The sequence below is a fragment of the Dermacentor albipictus genome, chromosome 5 (assembly GCF_038994185.2).
Source record: "Dermacentor albipictus isolate Rhodes 1998 colony chromosome 5, USDA_Dalb.pri_finalv2, whole genome shotgun sequence".
Taxonomy (NCBI): Eukaryota; Metazoa; Arthropoda; class Arachnida; order Ixodida; family Ixodidae; genus Dermacentor; species Dermacentor albipictus.
The window spans coordinates 65,154,416-65,170,285 of NC_091825.1; the positions used below are offsets into that span (position 1 = coordinate 65,154,416).

Genomic DNA, 15,870 nt, shown 5'->3' on the forward strand with positions numbered 1-15,870 from the left:
AGCGCCGTAGTTTTTTCCTTTAGGCTATACATGTTGGCGTGGCATGGTGGCAGATGTATCAATGTGGGAGTGGACGCAACGTATGTGTTCACTTAGCAGGGTATCGCACGTTTCTGACGTTGTTTGCTCACTTCGAAAATAAGTTCAGCGAGTAAGTACAAGGTTTTGTCTTCCAAGGACAATCTTTCAATTGTGAATGCAGTTGCCTAGGGTGTGGAGAAGAAGAATGTCACTGCCCAGTTCAACATCCCAGCTCGCCCCCTAACGACTACCCTGAATGTGAAAGAAAGCATTGGCAGTGCAGTGGAGTCGGGCACAAGTTTGAAGAAGAAAAGGACGAAGTTCTCGACTTACACCGATGTGGACAAAGGCGCGTTTACATGGTTTTTGGACACATGGGCACAAAATGTGCCCAAAAGTACTGCAATCTTGCAGTAGGAAGTGAAGGATTTTGCATGCATCCTAGGCCATGAGGACTTCAAAGCTAGCAACGGCTGGTTGCAAGGATTTAAGAGCCGGTATGAAGGCGGGAAAATCATTAGCAGCGAGTCTGCCTTTGCATACAGCAAAGCTTCTGCATTCTGGGTTGCCGAGAAGCTGCCTTGATTTTTCAGCCACTACTGGCCTGCTGACAGCTACAATGCTAATGAGACGGCTCTGTTTTATCAGATGTTGCCAAATCGCACGCTGGCGCTTAAAAGAGAAGACTGCCGCCGTGGCAAAGCAAAGCAAACTCCGCGTGACTGTTTTGCTTTGCACCAACAGCGATGGCAGTGACAAACGAATCCCGTTAGTTATCAAGATAAGTGCCCAGCCCAGATGCTTCAAGGGAACGAAGCAAATGCCAGTTACCGTATTTACTTGAATCTAATGCGCACCTTTTTTTTGATAAGACGGGTCCAAAAATTGCATGCGTGTTAGAATCGAGTACGACCCTAAATCGGCGTTACTATATCGCCATCGGCATTAGAAAAATGGCTGCCTCATATGCGGTTCTAGCCTAGCTGCCGTAGCTTCTTCCATGTGCATACCTCTATGTTGTATGTGTAACCAGCCACTGGTGTAACCTAGTCTACTGCCTGTCTTCCCGTTTTCTGCGTTTATTCAATCAGCATGGAAGCACCGACTGCGAAGACACGCCGAGTCCACCATGACGCCGCATTTAAAAGGAAAGTCACGAGCGTTCGGAGTTCCCAAAACGTGCGTGTGGACTGGCGCAAACGGAAAGAGAATATTTTCACCAGCAAAGCAACGAGGAAGGTTTTCAGTGGACCGAAGCAGGGCCGCTTCGCTGAAATAGAAGAGCTGCTCGCAGAATATGTGCAAGAGCAGCGAGCGGCACAGCGGCCTGTGACGACTGATCTGCTCAAAGTATGGGTGATGCAGTTAGCCCTACAGAGAGGATAATGCGGAGCGACTTCAAAGCGAACAGGTGCTGGCTATCAAATTTCATGAAAAGGAAAGGCTTTTCTCATCGAAAGCGGACAGGAATATGCCAAAAATTGCCCGAAGAATATGAAGAGAAATTGCACAGTTTTCAGCGGTACGTTTTGAAGTTGCGCCACAGAAACGGCTACCACTTCGGACAGATTGGAAATGCCTATCAGACGCCGCTCTACTTTGACATGCCTGCCACCACAACCGTTGGAAAGAAGGGCGCGAAGCAAGTGCGCGTTTTGTCTTCCAGCCGTGAAAAAACTAGAGTCACCGCAATGCTTTGTTGCACTGCGGATGGGCACAAGCTGCCCCCGTATCTTATCTTCAGACAGAAGCTGCTCCCGAAAGGAATTGTGTTTCAGAGTGGCGTGATTGAGTGCACAAATGAAAAAGGTTGGATGACCACAGACTTGGTTGCTGACTGCATTGATAACACTTGGTGGAAGAGACCCGGCGGCAGTTTGGGTCTGCGTGGGATGCTTCTGCTTAACACATTCAGGTGCCATGTTGACCAGAGCATCAAGGACAAGCTGGCTGCATGCAACACCGACCTTGTCGTGATACCCAGCAGCATGACATCGCAGCTCCAGCCGCTCGATGTTTGTTTGAACAAGCTAGTGAAAGGTAGAATTCTGGCTCTCTACACCAAATGCCCTGTCAGTTCCTGCCACGAGTTCAAGCCCGCCAATAAAATGAAGCGTGCCTCGCTGTGGGACTTTTCTGGATGGGTCAAAGATGCATGGTGCACGATCCGGTCTGCCACGGTCAACAAGGCCTTTAAAGAGTGCGGGATTTCGAATGCCATGGATGGCACCGAGGATGAAATGCTTTGGTCTGTTGATAGCGATGAGTTGTCTGATAGGGACGGTTAGTGATACCTATTGCCCCACGCGACTCGTACCAGCACAGTGAAAATCTTGGCAGCAAGGTACGCCGCTTCCATTTGTGTTTTTATTCATCGCAACTTTACCGTATTGGAAATAAATTTATTTTTAACAATGAGAGAAAATAGTATTTCTATATGAAAGCATGAGGTGTGCGGCATAGTACTCTTTCTTTCTGATCGTGGAAAACGGGTGTGTGTTACAATCGAGGGCGCGTTAGAACAGAGTAAATACGGCAAATATGTGGCCAATTCTAAACCATGGATGTCGCTGGCAATCTTTTCCGTCTGGTTGAAAGAGTTCAACACAGACATCAAGCGATGACGGTGCTAAATCTGCTTGCTGCTCGACTATTGCTCCGTGCACCAAGTCGATGGCCTTCAGCTGTCAAACATCGAGTTGATGTATTTTCCTCCCAAGTGCACATCCCTGACACAGCCATGGCACAAAGGAATTATCAACAGTTTCAAATACTGCTACCACTGTCGGGTGACAAAATCCTTCTCGACATCCGTTTCGAATGGAGGACAAAGATAAACATATATCAAGTGATAGAGATGCCTGCTGCGTCGTGGCGGGAAGTTGGAACCCAGACAGCTTCAAATCGTTTCACCAAGGCGCAAATAAAGGCAGTTTAAGCTGGAATCTGCGCCAATGAAAAGGAGCCTGAAAATCCACCTGATGTCACCAAAGTGTGGGATACGCTACGTGTGAATTGTGGAGTGCTCGCCAACGTCGAACTTGGAGTATTTTTTGTGTGCTGACAATGGCGCCATATGTACTGAAGAAATTTTAGATGCAGCGCTTGTTCAAATCATGCAAGATTGTGGCAGGTAGGTGCATCAGAGGCAGATCCGCTGTTTGCAGTGCTTGCTGCGAGAGAGGTGCAGGACGCATCGGGCGTCTTGCACCGTTCCATCAGGGCACAGGATGATGGAAGCCGCATTGCATGATTTAGCTTCTTTGGAGCACTGCTTGATGCCATCAATCATGCAGAAGAAACGAGCTAAAATCATGCAGCTTTTTTCTCCTGAATAAATGTTTGAGAGGTGCACTCACCTGAAGTGAAACTCATTTTAGTTTTGTTTTTGAATGATACTTTCCGGTTTTCTCGTGAAACTGCATGCAACGAAAACCTGTTATAGTATAACGAGATATTGCATGATCGCCTATTAACCCCATTTCACGTGCGCTGCCGTCAGTTCCGCCTGTGTGTGTGAGCTCATGCCAGATCTCCGTGCATTCTTCTAAGGGTACGAACATTTATCAAGGGCAAGCTTTCCGTGACAGCATACCGCTTCACATCCCTGCAGACTAAGCCTAACCAGCGGTGTCCCGTCAGGAGTCGGGATTCGGTGCAGGGTTAACGAAATGCTTTGCAGGGGCTGTGTGAGACTCGGATGACGGAGAAACCACATAGCCAATGAAAGTGAAGGCACTTCCCGGTTGTATGCTTCAATTCCCCGACATCGCGGCTGCTTGGTTAACTTGTTTTGCATGTGCAAAACCTTCGAAAGAAGTTTGTTTTAGTTACAGTGCGGTACCGTTTATAGCGCGAAAATTCGCAACTTCGGTGACTAACGTTATAAGTGGTCTATGCTGTATTTGTTTAACGAACCCAAATGTGCGGGGCATGTTTGCAGGCGAGAAATTCTGCAAAAGAACTCGCGTTATATTCCTGAAGGTACGGTATATTATTTACATACAGTTAAACATCAATATAACAAACTTCAATATAATGAATTTCTCGATATACCTATGTATTTGCCTTTTCATAACTTCTTGTTCATAGAACACTATGTATATAGAACTTCAATATAACGAGGTGTGTTTATAGATGATTTCATTACAGTTGACTTCTTCTAATTCGACCCTGATGGGACCAATGAAACTGATCGAATTATTTTGCAGGTCGAATTAAACAAGACGCAGAACAAATATCAGTAAATGCAGCTGGTTTGCCCAATTCTATCACACCCGTGAACCAAATGTGCGGCCACATTTCATGAGACCAAAGTAGAACACTAATATAGAGATAAGATTAATTAAAGCTCCTAAACAAAGTGGAAATTTAAGACGCTTTGGCTGCCTTTCAGGACTCCTTCAGCCGGTTTTCTTCATCTAGCTGGGCAGCATCCATATAGACCAGTGTACAGTATGGTGGGTGCCGTATGAACATGCACTACTACAGCCATCTTATTATTATGGCTAGCATCGTCTTCAACCAATCTGCTTTGCCAGTCGCCATTTCATGCATACATCTTCTTTCGACTATGGGAGAGCCAGCAATTTTTTTTGTGAACTATCTACGAAATTTCACATTAAATTACATAAAATGATACAATTTAGTGAGAAAGAAATTATTGTTCAGCCGCACTTCTGCAAGGTGCAATAGTCCACCATACCTAGGTGTCTGCATAGCCATAGCTATACCATAGCCATAAGCATAGCTTTCCTCAGTCGCCATTTTCGTCAAACGTGTGAACTGTCACATGTGATCCGTCGTACAATGAGTCAGAGCCCAACTTGCCGTATACGACAATTCGTGACATACGGTACGAGTGGGTGAGTGGCACATAGCTCTGCCCAGAACCAGCACCCCTGCATGGAAGCTCGGAATACTGCTTAACTTCGCAAAGAAAATTAAAACACAAGTGTTTGCACAGTTCTCTCATTTTAAACAAATCACGCTTATACAGTTAAACCTGGATATAACGAAGTTGACAAAAGCTCGCAATTTTTCGTTACATACAGGTTTTCGTTACATGCAGGTTTCGCGTGAAGGATCGTACGAATGATGCAGAAACGAAACCAAATAGCTCAATATATCCGCGAAGGTGAACTCACCCTTCAAGCATTTATTTTACACCAAAAAACTGCGTAATTTCCGTTTGCTTCTTCGGCACAAGTGACGGCACAACACGCCGCTCCAAAGAAGCTAAATCGTGTAGAGCTCCTTCATCGTCGAGCGAGCCGACGAAACGGCGCATAACGTCCATTGCGTTCATCACCTCCTTTGCAGAAGGCACGTCACACGGATCTGCCTCACAGGCACCATCATCACCGCCATCGGGATTTTGCATGCTTTCAGCTACTGCTGCATCAGACATTTCTTCTGTAGCCACGGCGGCGTTGTCGGCAAACAAAAAGTCAGTCAGTTCAACGTCGTCGGGTACGCCACCGTTAGTGCATAGCTCGTTCCACGCTTCGGCCACATCGGACGGAGTAGAAAGGTCTTCCTCCTCCTCCTCGTCGGCACCAGACCGTGCGTTTTTGGCTATTCCGGCCTTTAAAAAGCAATTCGCGATAACTTCTGCCCTGACCTCTTGCCAGGAGGCAGCAAGCATCTCGACTGCTTGATAAATGTCGATCTTCATCTCCCGTTCTAGACGGATGTCGAGAAGTATCTTCTGGATTAGTCGGCGCCGGTAACAGCATTTAAAACTGTTAATGACCCCTTTGTCCAGGGGCTGTATTAGAGATGTGCAGTTGGCCGGGAAGTAATGCAGTTCGATGTTCGACAGCTGCAGGCCCTCGACGTGGTGCGCCGAGCAATTGTCCAGCAGTAGGCAAACTTGACGGCCTTGCCGCTTGACGTCCTGGTTAAATTCCTTCAACCACTCAGAAAATATTGGCCGAGTCATCCAAGCTTTGGAATTCGCCACATACTTCAAGGGCATACGCTTCGTCCCCTTAAAACACCTGGGACGGGCACTTTTGCCGACAACTAGCGGGACTCGCTTGTCTGTGCCGTCGAGGTTGGCACACAGCAGAATCGTTATGCGGAGCTTGCTCTGCTTTCCACCGCGGCAGTCATCGCCTTTTAACGCTAGCGTGCGGCCCGGAAGCATCTGATAAAATAGAGCCGTCTCGTCGGCATTGTAGACATCAGCCGCCTCGAAGCGACTCAGGATTCCAGGCAGCTCGTCAGCCACCCACGAAGCAGCAGCATCGCTGTCTGCGGAGGCAGATTCGCCGCTGATTACTCTTCCGACGACACCATGCCGGCTCTTAAATCCCTGCAGCCACCCGTTGCTTGCCTTGAAATCATCATGGCCCAAGATACACGCAAAATCCTTTGCCTTCTGTTGCAAGATCGCACCACTTATGGGTACATTTCTGGCTCTCGTGTCCGAAAACCATGTGACCACTGCCTTGTCCACATCAGTGTATGTGGACAGCTTCAGTCTTTTTTTCTTCGAGCTTGTTCCCGACTCCACTGTGTTTCTGATGCTGTGTTCCGCACTCAAAATCGTTGATAGTGTGCTCGCTGGAATGCTGAAACGGGCGGCAACGTCCTTCTTCTTCTCGCCCGCGGAGACAGCATTTAAAATTGCGAGTTTGTCTTCAAAAGACAGAACTTTTCGTTTTCTGGCAGCAGAACTCATCACGACCAACCGACGACGTAGTTAGAAGCGGAGACGCACGACTACACGCCGACAGGCAGGCCTAGCACCTCCAAAACAAGTCGGACAAACCAGTACCAGGGCACAGTTGACACACGCACACGTGCAGAACGCAGGACAACACTCAAAATGGCGAATGCAACGCATCCACAGAGAAAGAAAAAAAAAGTGACGCATGTCGTTCGTCATCGTCCCTCTCCCTTCTCGCGCCCTGGCAATGAAAGAACCGGCTATCAGCGTTGCTTTTCAAGTGAATTCTTACACATAAGTGCGTCTAAGCCGTTGAAACAAATAAAAATCACTAAATAAGAATGCTTGTCCTCAAATCCATACGAAACAAAATAAATCTGAAAGAGAAATCAGCTGCCGATACCAATGCCACCTGGCGTCACGCTAGACAAGCAAAGCCTGAAAAGACTGCTACGTTAGGCACGGAGCGGCGCTAGTTGCCGCCATCATCATCATCATCGCTAACTTTGCTCCGTCGCGGCAATCCCTGGCGTTCGCGTAGCTGCTGGCTCCTTACAATATTAATATTCAATAATCTAGAGCATTTCTTCGGCCGAATTTTCCTTAAAAGTGCAAAACGTAATGACTGATCAGCTTTGGGAGTTCGTTACATCAAGGCTAACCGCCGCAACGCGTTCGTTACATCAAGGTCGAAAATACATGGGCTTCAATGGGGGCAGCGTTGGGGAATTCAAAAATTTCATTAAATCAAGGAATTCGTTACATATAGGTTCGTTACATCCAGGTTTAACTGTATAAGCATGACTATGTGAGCAGCATAGAGGCATTTCCCCAAGGCCATTTCCGCAGTGTCAGCTCCATTGACAGTCACTAGCAGCTAGCTAGGAGCTGGCAGGCCTAGCTAGCTGGGCTGTCGAATCAGGGACAGGTAGAGCTTGCGTCAAGACTGCACACGGCTTGTAATAGAGTGCTTATGTTGGTCAGCACAACGTGTAGACAATCATGTAGCACTGACATTGCAGTACGTTTGGTTCTATCAACACCGATGGAAGCAAACAAGCAAGCCAGGCGAGCTTGCGATTGCTGGGAGCTCGCTGGCTGCGAGGCCGACAGCACTTGAATTTGGGTCCGCAACCGAGCAAGTGCTGTATTTGCCACTTGAATTTTGATCCGCTTTCCCCCACCCCTTTCTTAGATTATCATTCACCATAAGGGGAGGAAGGGGGGGCTTGCTTGGGATTTTACAGCAAGTATATTATGTACTCGTATATTGGACCTGTGCTTGGGAGCAATAAAGAGTTGAGTTTGCGCACATGTTCGTCCATGTCCTCTGCATCAACCTTCGCGCGGAATACCAGGGTAGTAACCCAGAAGAAAATTTTCCAAGTACTGCAATGACCTCTTTTTGTTTCTGAGGATTTACCCGCAGCAGTGAAGAAGACAACAGGGAGCCTTGGTCATAATTGAGCCAGAGTTAGCAAACAAGAAAGTACAAGACAGTTCAGACTCTGCACGTGCCCTCCACTGTCACTGAATCAGGCAAAGACTACACTAGGCTCTCCTTCGGCATACGCAAGCAGTTTGTGCCTGTTATTTCTAAATTTCTTGGACCATGCAGCACCGGTGGCAGAGAGAAACTCACTCTTGCCGCAGAAAGCGGAGCAGGGGTCGATGCAGCTCTGGCTGTCTGAGCTCGGGTGGCTGCCGAGCTTGGAGCGTTGGGCCAACAGGGTGGTCAGCTTGCATGACTGGATGGCCACCAGGTTGCCCCCAACCCCTGCACGTACACACATGCAAGCAGTCAACATGGCATTTTGGAGCAGCTTGGAGTGCTCTGATAAATTCTAGTTTTGCAGCAGTCTGGAGCATGACATCATAGAAAAGTATACAGCAAACAACTCCCGTTAAGATGAGCTCGGTTAATTAAGCCGAATTCTCGGATATACCGAACAACGTGGGAACATCTGGTTAGTTTTCCAGACTCACTGTAAAAGGAAAAATATGCTTAAGAAGAAGCACTTCGTATATGTTCTACGGTTAAGACAAACTTTTGCAGTGACCACCACCACTGGTGATTCCACACAGCGAGTATTGCAGTACTGGCGGGGAATCTGCGGGACACGAAAGAAGAAAAAACAATATTGCCCCCTGGCACAGTGGCACAATACGAATCCACTCTCCGGAGGGAAGAAGTGATATAAGTGAAGAAAAGAAAAAAAATCGCAGTTCCACCCGAAAGGCAAAGCACCGGCTGCGATAGCAAATTAGTAGATAGCCGTACTAAGTAAGGATAGCAGTTTCATTAGCCATATAAACTTGTAAACATTCACTTACTAACTAAATTAACAATGATAGAATGTGTAAGCAAGACACAACGAGGACGTAGAAAGAAACAGAAACACAGCAACAGCGCTGTCTTTGTGTGTCCGCTTCTTTCTGCGTCCTTGTTCAGTCGCGCTTACACATTCTATCATGGATTCAAACCAACGAGCCTGTCAACATGTTTTAACTAAATTGACCAGCACGGTGTCATGCACGCACAGACAAACATGACCACATCTAGCTTGATGACAGCGGAAACTGTCTGTGAAAGCACTGGAGTTAGGAATTGCGGCAGCAGCCACGAGCCCATTGACCTCTGCGCATCTGTCACTTCAACGTGAACAAAACATCAAAAGCCCAGCGCATACGAAGGGGTTTCAGACCGCTTTGAAGATGAGGCTCGCACAGGTGCACACTTTGGCCACATTGCAGATCGCTTTCAAGGCACACTAGCGCTGGCAATGTATCCCTACGGCGCCTGCCAAAGACGTCTGCTACGGGGTCCGCGATTCGCGTGGCCTATGCCATAGTAGACGCCGTGGTTGCCTTCACTCTGTACGAAGTGGCGGGCGAGGAGGACATAGAGGCACCCTGGCAGCCACCGGAGAACGCCCTTCCTCCCTTCTCTGACCCCTCTGCCTCGCGCACCACAGGAGGGGGCACGCAGCTGGGCGGCGTTCCTCGCTCGTGCACATGAGATTGAACCGCATTCACCGGCTCACTTTCACGGGCTTTCACTCATACGGAACCTCATGGCGACGATGATAGCAGAAATGCACCTGGAGTGTTCTTATAGTTGCTATTTCAATATAGAAAGAAGAAAAAGGAAGAAATAAAAGAAAATACTCTAACGCATTGCGGCGAGTCTCTCAGTTGAGTAGAAAAAGCAATAATTTTGTTTTTATAAGTCGCCAGCATGGTCGCCGGCCATGTTGTTGGTGCCTCCTTGAGACCGAAACTAGCGAAGCCTAGCCGATCTAGTATTATTCACCAGCTGCACTCAAACTGCAAGAAAAGCCAAGCTGAGCCACTAAGCCGTAAAGGCTGCATTTGTGATCTGCACTATTTGTCACGCGAGTTCCATTTAGTCTTATTCACTATTAATGACTGGCTGGTGCCATTAATAACGCAGGCAGAGCGTCACTCTAACCACTGACAAAGAGCAAAAAGGATGAAAAAGAATAGCATAAAAGGTATGCAGTAGTCCCAAGTGGTCATAAAAAAATTGGAGGCTTATCAAGGTTAAGCCCAGTGGATGCGAAGCATCCACTGGGCTTAACCTTAGCGTATCCTTAGCATTTGGAGGTATCTTGACCGCATACACGCCCGGCGCAAAGATGCTGGCGCGGTTGCGGGCACAGAGACTGACGCGACGGCGGGCGCGCGCCGCTTCATCCCTGGCGTGACGTCACATATCATGTGATGCAGCGATGGTGGCGCCGCCGCCGCGTCGCGCGCGACGCCGCGAACCGAAGCGTGGAGGCCGCCGCCGGGCGACGTCCGACGGCCCGATATGAGGCCCCATCTGCAGCCGGTGTGACGTCATGTCACGTGACCTACTTGAAGGTCACTTGAAGGTCAATGGTGGCCACCGCCGGGAGGCGACCGACGGCGCGATATGAGGCCCCATCTGCAGCCTGTGTGACGTCATCACGTGACGTCATGTGACGTGACCCCACTTCAGGGTCAATGGTGGCCACCGCCGGGCGTCGCGCGAAGGCCCGAAACCTACGTTAATATGCTTCGCATAAAAATGCCACGTGGACACCACAACCATCACGTCTCCGCGCAGTCGGTGTGCTGAGTCCATTTGTGCTCCAGCACCCACTTTTTGCCTGGCAGGTATGTGTAACGAAGCTCATGAGCTGTGACCTGCTTTTGCTAAACCCACGAAACGCACAGCTTCGACACACTGTTCAGAAGACAACGGCACGCCATGAGAACATGAAGTCTTACGTACATTACAACAAATAAATCTCGATACAAAGAAGTTGCTAAAAGTGGCAATGTGCGTCATCATGTAGAAATATCATTTTGGACTTGTCACGGCATCCTGTGGCAGCCGCGGTATCTAGCTATGTAGCATACGACCTCTAAAACCGAAAGTGACACTCAAAGTTCCCATAACGCCCTTGGCACCACAAGTGCCACTGACTTCTCTAAAGTCGTCTATTGTGCAGTACTGTGCGCAAAGCCAAAACTGTTACTGGGCTCACACTGCAAAAGTCTCATCTTTCCTCCATTAGAATGAGACAATGCACCAGAAGAGGCCTAGGTTCCGCGTTAAGTCTAACTGCATTAAATGTGCGAGGGTGAGCCGAGAAGGATGGTGACTTGACGCACACCGTGCTCCCGCGTGCCCAATGTTGGAGATGACGTGAAAGAGGGCAACATAGGGGAGTGCGCACGCAGTAACGTGATCAAGCGCACGCTGGGAGCGCCTTCTTGCTACCTTTCAGCCGAATGGAAAAGAAGGGTGTGCGCTGCTACGCTTGCTCCAGTTCAGCCTTGGCTGCCCGCACGCCTTTCGTCATTTTTATGACACGCAACATTATGGTAGCTAGCGATGCATCGAACCTTCACCTTAGGCTTGGTTTCGACCGAAGAGTGGTGCACGGGAGCGAGAGATTTCGTTCAAAATAACCATTGCATTGTTTTTGAAGTTCAAATCTGTGGGAGTTTTTCTCTATTCAAATACAGTGAAAGCTCGTTAATTCGAACTTCAATAATTCGAATTTATGGATAATTCGAACTGTACGATTTGGTCCGGCCAAGCTCCATAGAAGTCTATGTATAAAAAAGTCCGTTAATTCGAACGCGAGAAGGTTTCCTCACGGATAATTCGAACTACGCTCGCCTGGCACACGGCCAGAGAAACGCGCCTACTGCCTACACACAAGGCTGTATTGCCTCCGAAACGGAGAGAACGGCGAGAGAAGGCAAAATCGGCCAAAAATCTAACCGACGTGGGGTCAGCCAGAAGGCAGCGGTGGCTGCCGCCTCTCCGTTCTACGTAACCTCCGAGACTTCTTGCCCGTTGCGAATCTCGGAGGCTTTGCAAATCTTGTACAGCTGTTATTGTTGTGCGGAGATGGCACGGCAAGCTCCAAAACACAGCGAATCAAGTACGTCGCAGCTGCGCTTGCAATCAAGAACCAACGAATCAGGGCCTTGGCCACCTTCACATCTTCAGCGTTTTTGTCTCTCGGCAGTCTTCATCGGTTGTGCGCCTCTGTTTTCAGCTTAGGAGGTATCGGCCGTCGCGATTCATTGTGATGGTGTTAAGTCTCGGCTAACGTTCGTTTCGGTGGACATCGGTGGTGTGGCACAGTCGGACCCAGAGCTTCGACTTGAAGATGGCGTGTGCCCGCGGCACACGCCATCACTTTCTGACACGCCTAATTTCTGACATGCCCTACTGCTTCCAAATCGCAATGTACTGTTGCCCTCCTTCACTTTCGTTAGTTCGAACTTTCGTTAATTCGAACTGAAGCGGCTTCCCCTTGCGGTTCGAATTAACGAGCTTTTACTGTACATGGGATGTCGCTGGGACCAATAGAGCAGTTAGAATTACCCGCCAATTCGAATGAAGAGATTTCGAATCATCAAGATTTCACTGTATAATTACGCATAATTAACGACTGAATACCCACCATTTATCACAGGTTGAAAGACTGCAAGGCCATGGTACGTGGTGACAGCAGCGTCCAAGATGCAACCACCAACACTGCAAACGGACAGCAACAACAAAAGAGCTTGTTTCAAGGACATGAAACAGTCAATCACTATTAATAGCACAAGAAGTTTGACTTCAAAATGCTTTTGTACGACACTGGTCTGACAAAATTGACACAGTCACTATGAAAAAAAATTAAGGAGAAACTTTCCCTGCGGAAATATTATGTCCACAAAGACGATGGATGGCCATGGGGGGTCATACGCTGCTATGGCTACGAGTGGTGCTGCTAGACATTCCCATGGCTGAATCTAGTACACATATTGTGAACATCCAAGATGGTGGACGTAAAGACAATCGCTGCTGTCCCAATTGGTGGCAACATGGGCACAACTTGCACTGGCAGATAGTTATGTTATTGTCCACATTAATCTATCTTTTCCTATTTGTTCCTACATTTCAATTATATGCCACAATTATTTCTTCTATGCTTTCCTTGGCGTCACTGTCTGTTGGCTTCATACGGTTTATTATCAAGAGAACATCTCTAGTGCAATATATCAAGCACTTTTATAGATGTTTTCATTGGGGAGGGTGAGAACCTCCTCTCTGGGCTGTGGCGCGGGAGTACAGAGGAACACGAGGCAGCGTCTGCAATGCTCATGTACAGGGGTTCATGCACAATTGGCACAGATCTTGGCAACGCCCAGAATATTCTCGTTTAAGTCTATAGAAATCAGTAGTTTTCAAAATCTCATTAAATGTATACGGTCCACCGGCTAGGCAAACAAAAGACGGCCACCCACGAGTCTCACCTGGAGATTCCCATGGCACAGATGACGGGGACCCATCCGGTGCAGAGCACCTCCCGGGTATAAGGGTTTTGCTTGGACAGATACACCCAGATGGGGACGCCCGCCAGAAACAATGAGACCACCAGCGGAGACAGCCACACCACGTCTGCAATGAGGGACAACGGCAACACAACGTGAACCCTTGCAGCAGAGGCCCAGTGTAACGTGACATGAGCAATGCAAGCTGTTGGGCAAGTTGGTACATGTTCACAAACAGGTAAAGAGACAAGTTTAAAAAATGGAAGACTACAGTAGACTTCTGTTAGTTTGACTGCAGTCAGTTCAATTCCAACTGAATATCGTGGCCAGTGCCCATGCATGCCTATAGGCCCAAAGTTTGGCTATTTAGATAATAAAATTAGTCCTTGCTGGATAACTCAAATGTGACTCATCAGAACACATGTGCCTGACAACAGCAATGGTGACCCCAGTAGTGATCCCAATAGTGGCAGCGTCTGTATTGGCAGTGCTTAGGGGACAGTGAATGTGTCAAACACATGTCCCCGTCCAAAAATGCCTATTTTCAGCCTGCCCAAACAAGATTTTAAAATGAGCGTTAACTCATGATGATTGACTACAGCATGTTCCCGATTATTTGAGTACATTTTTCCCCCCGTGAAAGCTGCTCCAAAAATTGCATGCACAGTGCAACTGGATATGAAACCAAAACCCCATTCACAGTGTTGGCAACAGCCTACTGTATGAGTGAGCCTAGCCAGCCTCCCAATCACTGCCGTCACAAGATGGCGACAGAAGGACAGGTCTCGCTTTTCTTGCATTTCATGTTCACGTAGTGCAATGGCAATGAGGTGCCGCTATCAGCCTTCAATTACAAAACCTCCTTCCAAAGATAAGTTATTGAACATGGGAAGCTAGTGGCAATACGTTGCGTAACGTCTTATTGACATTCAGAACTGCATGCGTCGCAGGATGAACTTGTAAAGTCGTTAGTCTAAGCATGGACCATTTTCTTGTTTGCGACTGTTCCGGAGTCGTTTGATAAATACAGAACCCAGAACATGCAATGGACCATACGGAGGACATGCGTTTCACAGAGAGAAATAAATTGCTGTCTGATAGCGATGACGATGGACACTGTGAAATTAAATTTCTACTTTGTGAAGGTCAAATTTGCTGGTTGTGGCTTTTCCTTATAGCCAGAAATGGAAACATGCTACATTCTTTTGTGCTAAAATATCGGAAGCCCACTAGATTTATTCTTTGTTTATTAACTCAAATATTTTTGCTATAGTTTCCTATTTTGAATACACAGAAAGTGGGTGGGAGTTCGATTCGGAGGCGTGTCATAATCGGCCAATTTCACCCAAATGAACGAGCCGTGTGTTTTGGTGCTTTTCCTGCCTCTTGGTTAATGGGCCCGCTGGATAATTCAATTATTTTTGTCTGTCCCATCAGGATCGAACTAACGAAAGTAGACTGTACTTATACATTTCAATTAAACACAATTAACTTTCTCAATGCTGTCACTGGCTTCATTGTTTTCTTCAAATGGTTGTAACCAACAAAATTTGAACCCCTTGGATCCTCTTATTCTTCTAGCTAATTAAAGAGAGAGAGAGAGATAAAAAAGAAAAGTCACAGTTTTGCCAGTTTTTGTGCGATAGCAAATTAGTAGACAGCAATACGAAGGACAGTAGCTTTATTGGCTGCACACTCATAAACATGACCTTACTAATTAAATTAACAAGTGAGGCATCACGCGCCCACAGGCAAACATAAAAACATCTCACTTGATGAGCGCAGACACTCACTGTTAAAACACGGATGTGAAGAAGAGTGGTTGCAGCAACGAGTGAATTGACCTTGGTGCTGCCTCTTGCTTCAATACGAACTAAGCAGCAAGAACACAGTGCACACAAAGCTATAAGCCCTTGGAGCGCCTAGGTTCTGTACTCATTGCAGATCACTTTCAACACAGGACCCGTGCCGCCACGCTAAGTTGCACCATACGCAGTCGCCACCAGAGCAGAATGTTACCTTCCCCCTCTCCTACTCCCGATGCCTTGTGCGAAGTGAAAGATTTGGTGCGCTTCCTCCCCACCTTTCTCCCTTGCACGCGTGAGATCAAGCCATCGTCGGCTCACCCTCGAACGCTTTCACTCACACATGCAGCATACGCACGTGGCCACGGTACTATTGCACTTGGATTTTATGCGGGACGTCATGGCAGCGGTGACGCCAACACCAGAAATGTGCCTGGAATATTCATTTAATTGCTATCAGAATAAAAAGAAGAGCACAAAAAATATATAGACAAAACCCAATAAAGATGACAGTACAAGTTCACATCCTGTTGTCAT

The 15,870-nt window shown here is 47.6% G+C and overlaps 1 protein-coding gene across 3 annotated transcripts in view; it reads right to left on the reverse strand.

The window, feature by feature from the left end:
- The window catches only part of LOC135911746 (solute carrier family 41 member 1-like), a 72,678-nt gene that overhangs the window by 16,592 nt on the left and 40,216 nt on the right, over positions 1-15,870 (reverse strand). For all 3 annotated transcript variants that reach the window (XM_070538442.1, XM_065444103.2, XM_065444104.2), the window contains exons 9-11: positions 13,511-13,655; positions 12,673-12,746; positions 8,340-8,474 (exon numbers count right to left, since the gene is read on the reverse strand). In XM_070538442.1, the coding sequence (XP_070394543.1) occupies positions 8,340-8,474; positions 12,673-12,746; positions 13,511-13,655 (354 nt within the window). The remainder of the gene's footprint in view (positions 1-8,339; positions 8,475-12,672; positions 12,747-13,510; positions 13,656-15,870) is intronic.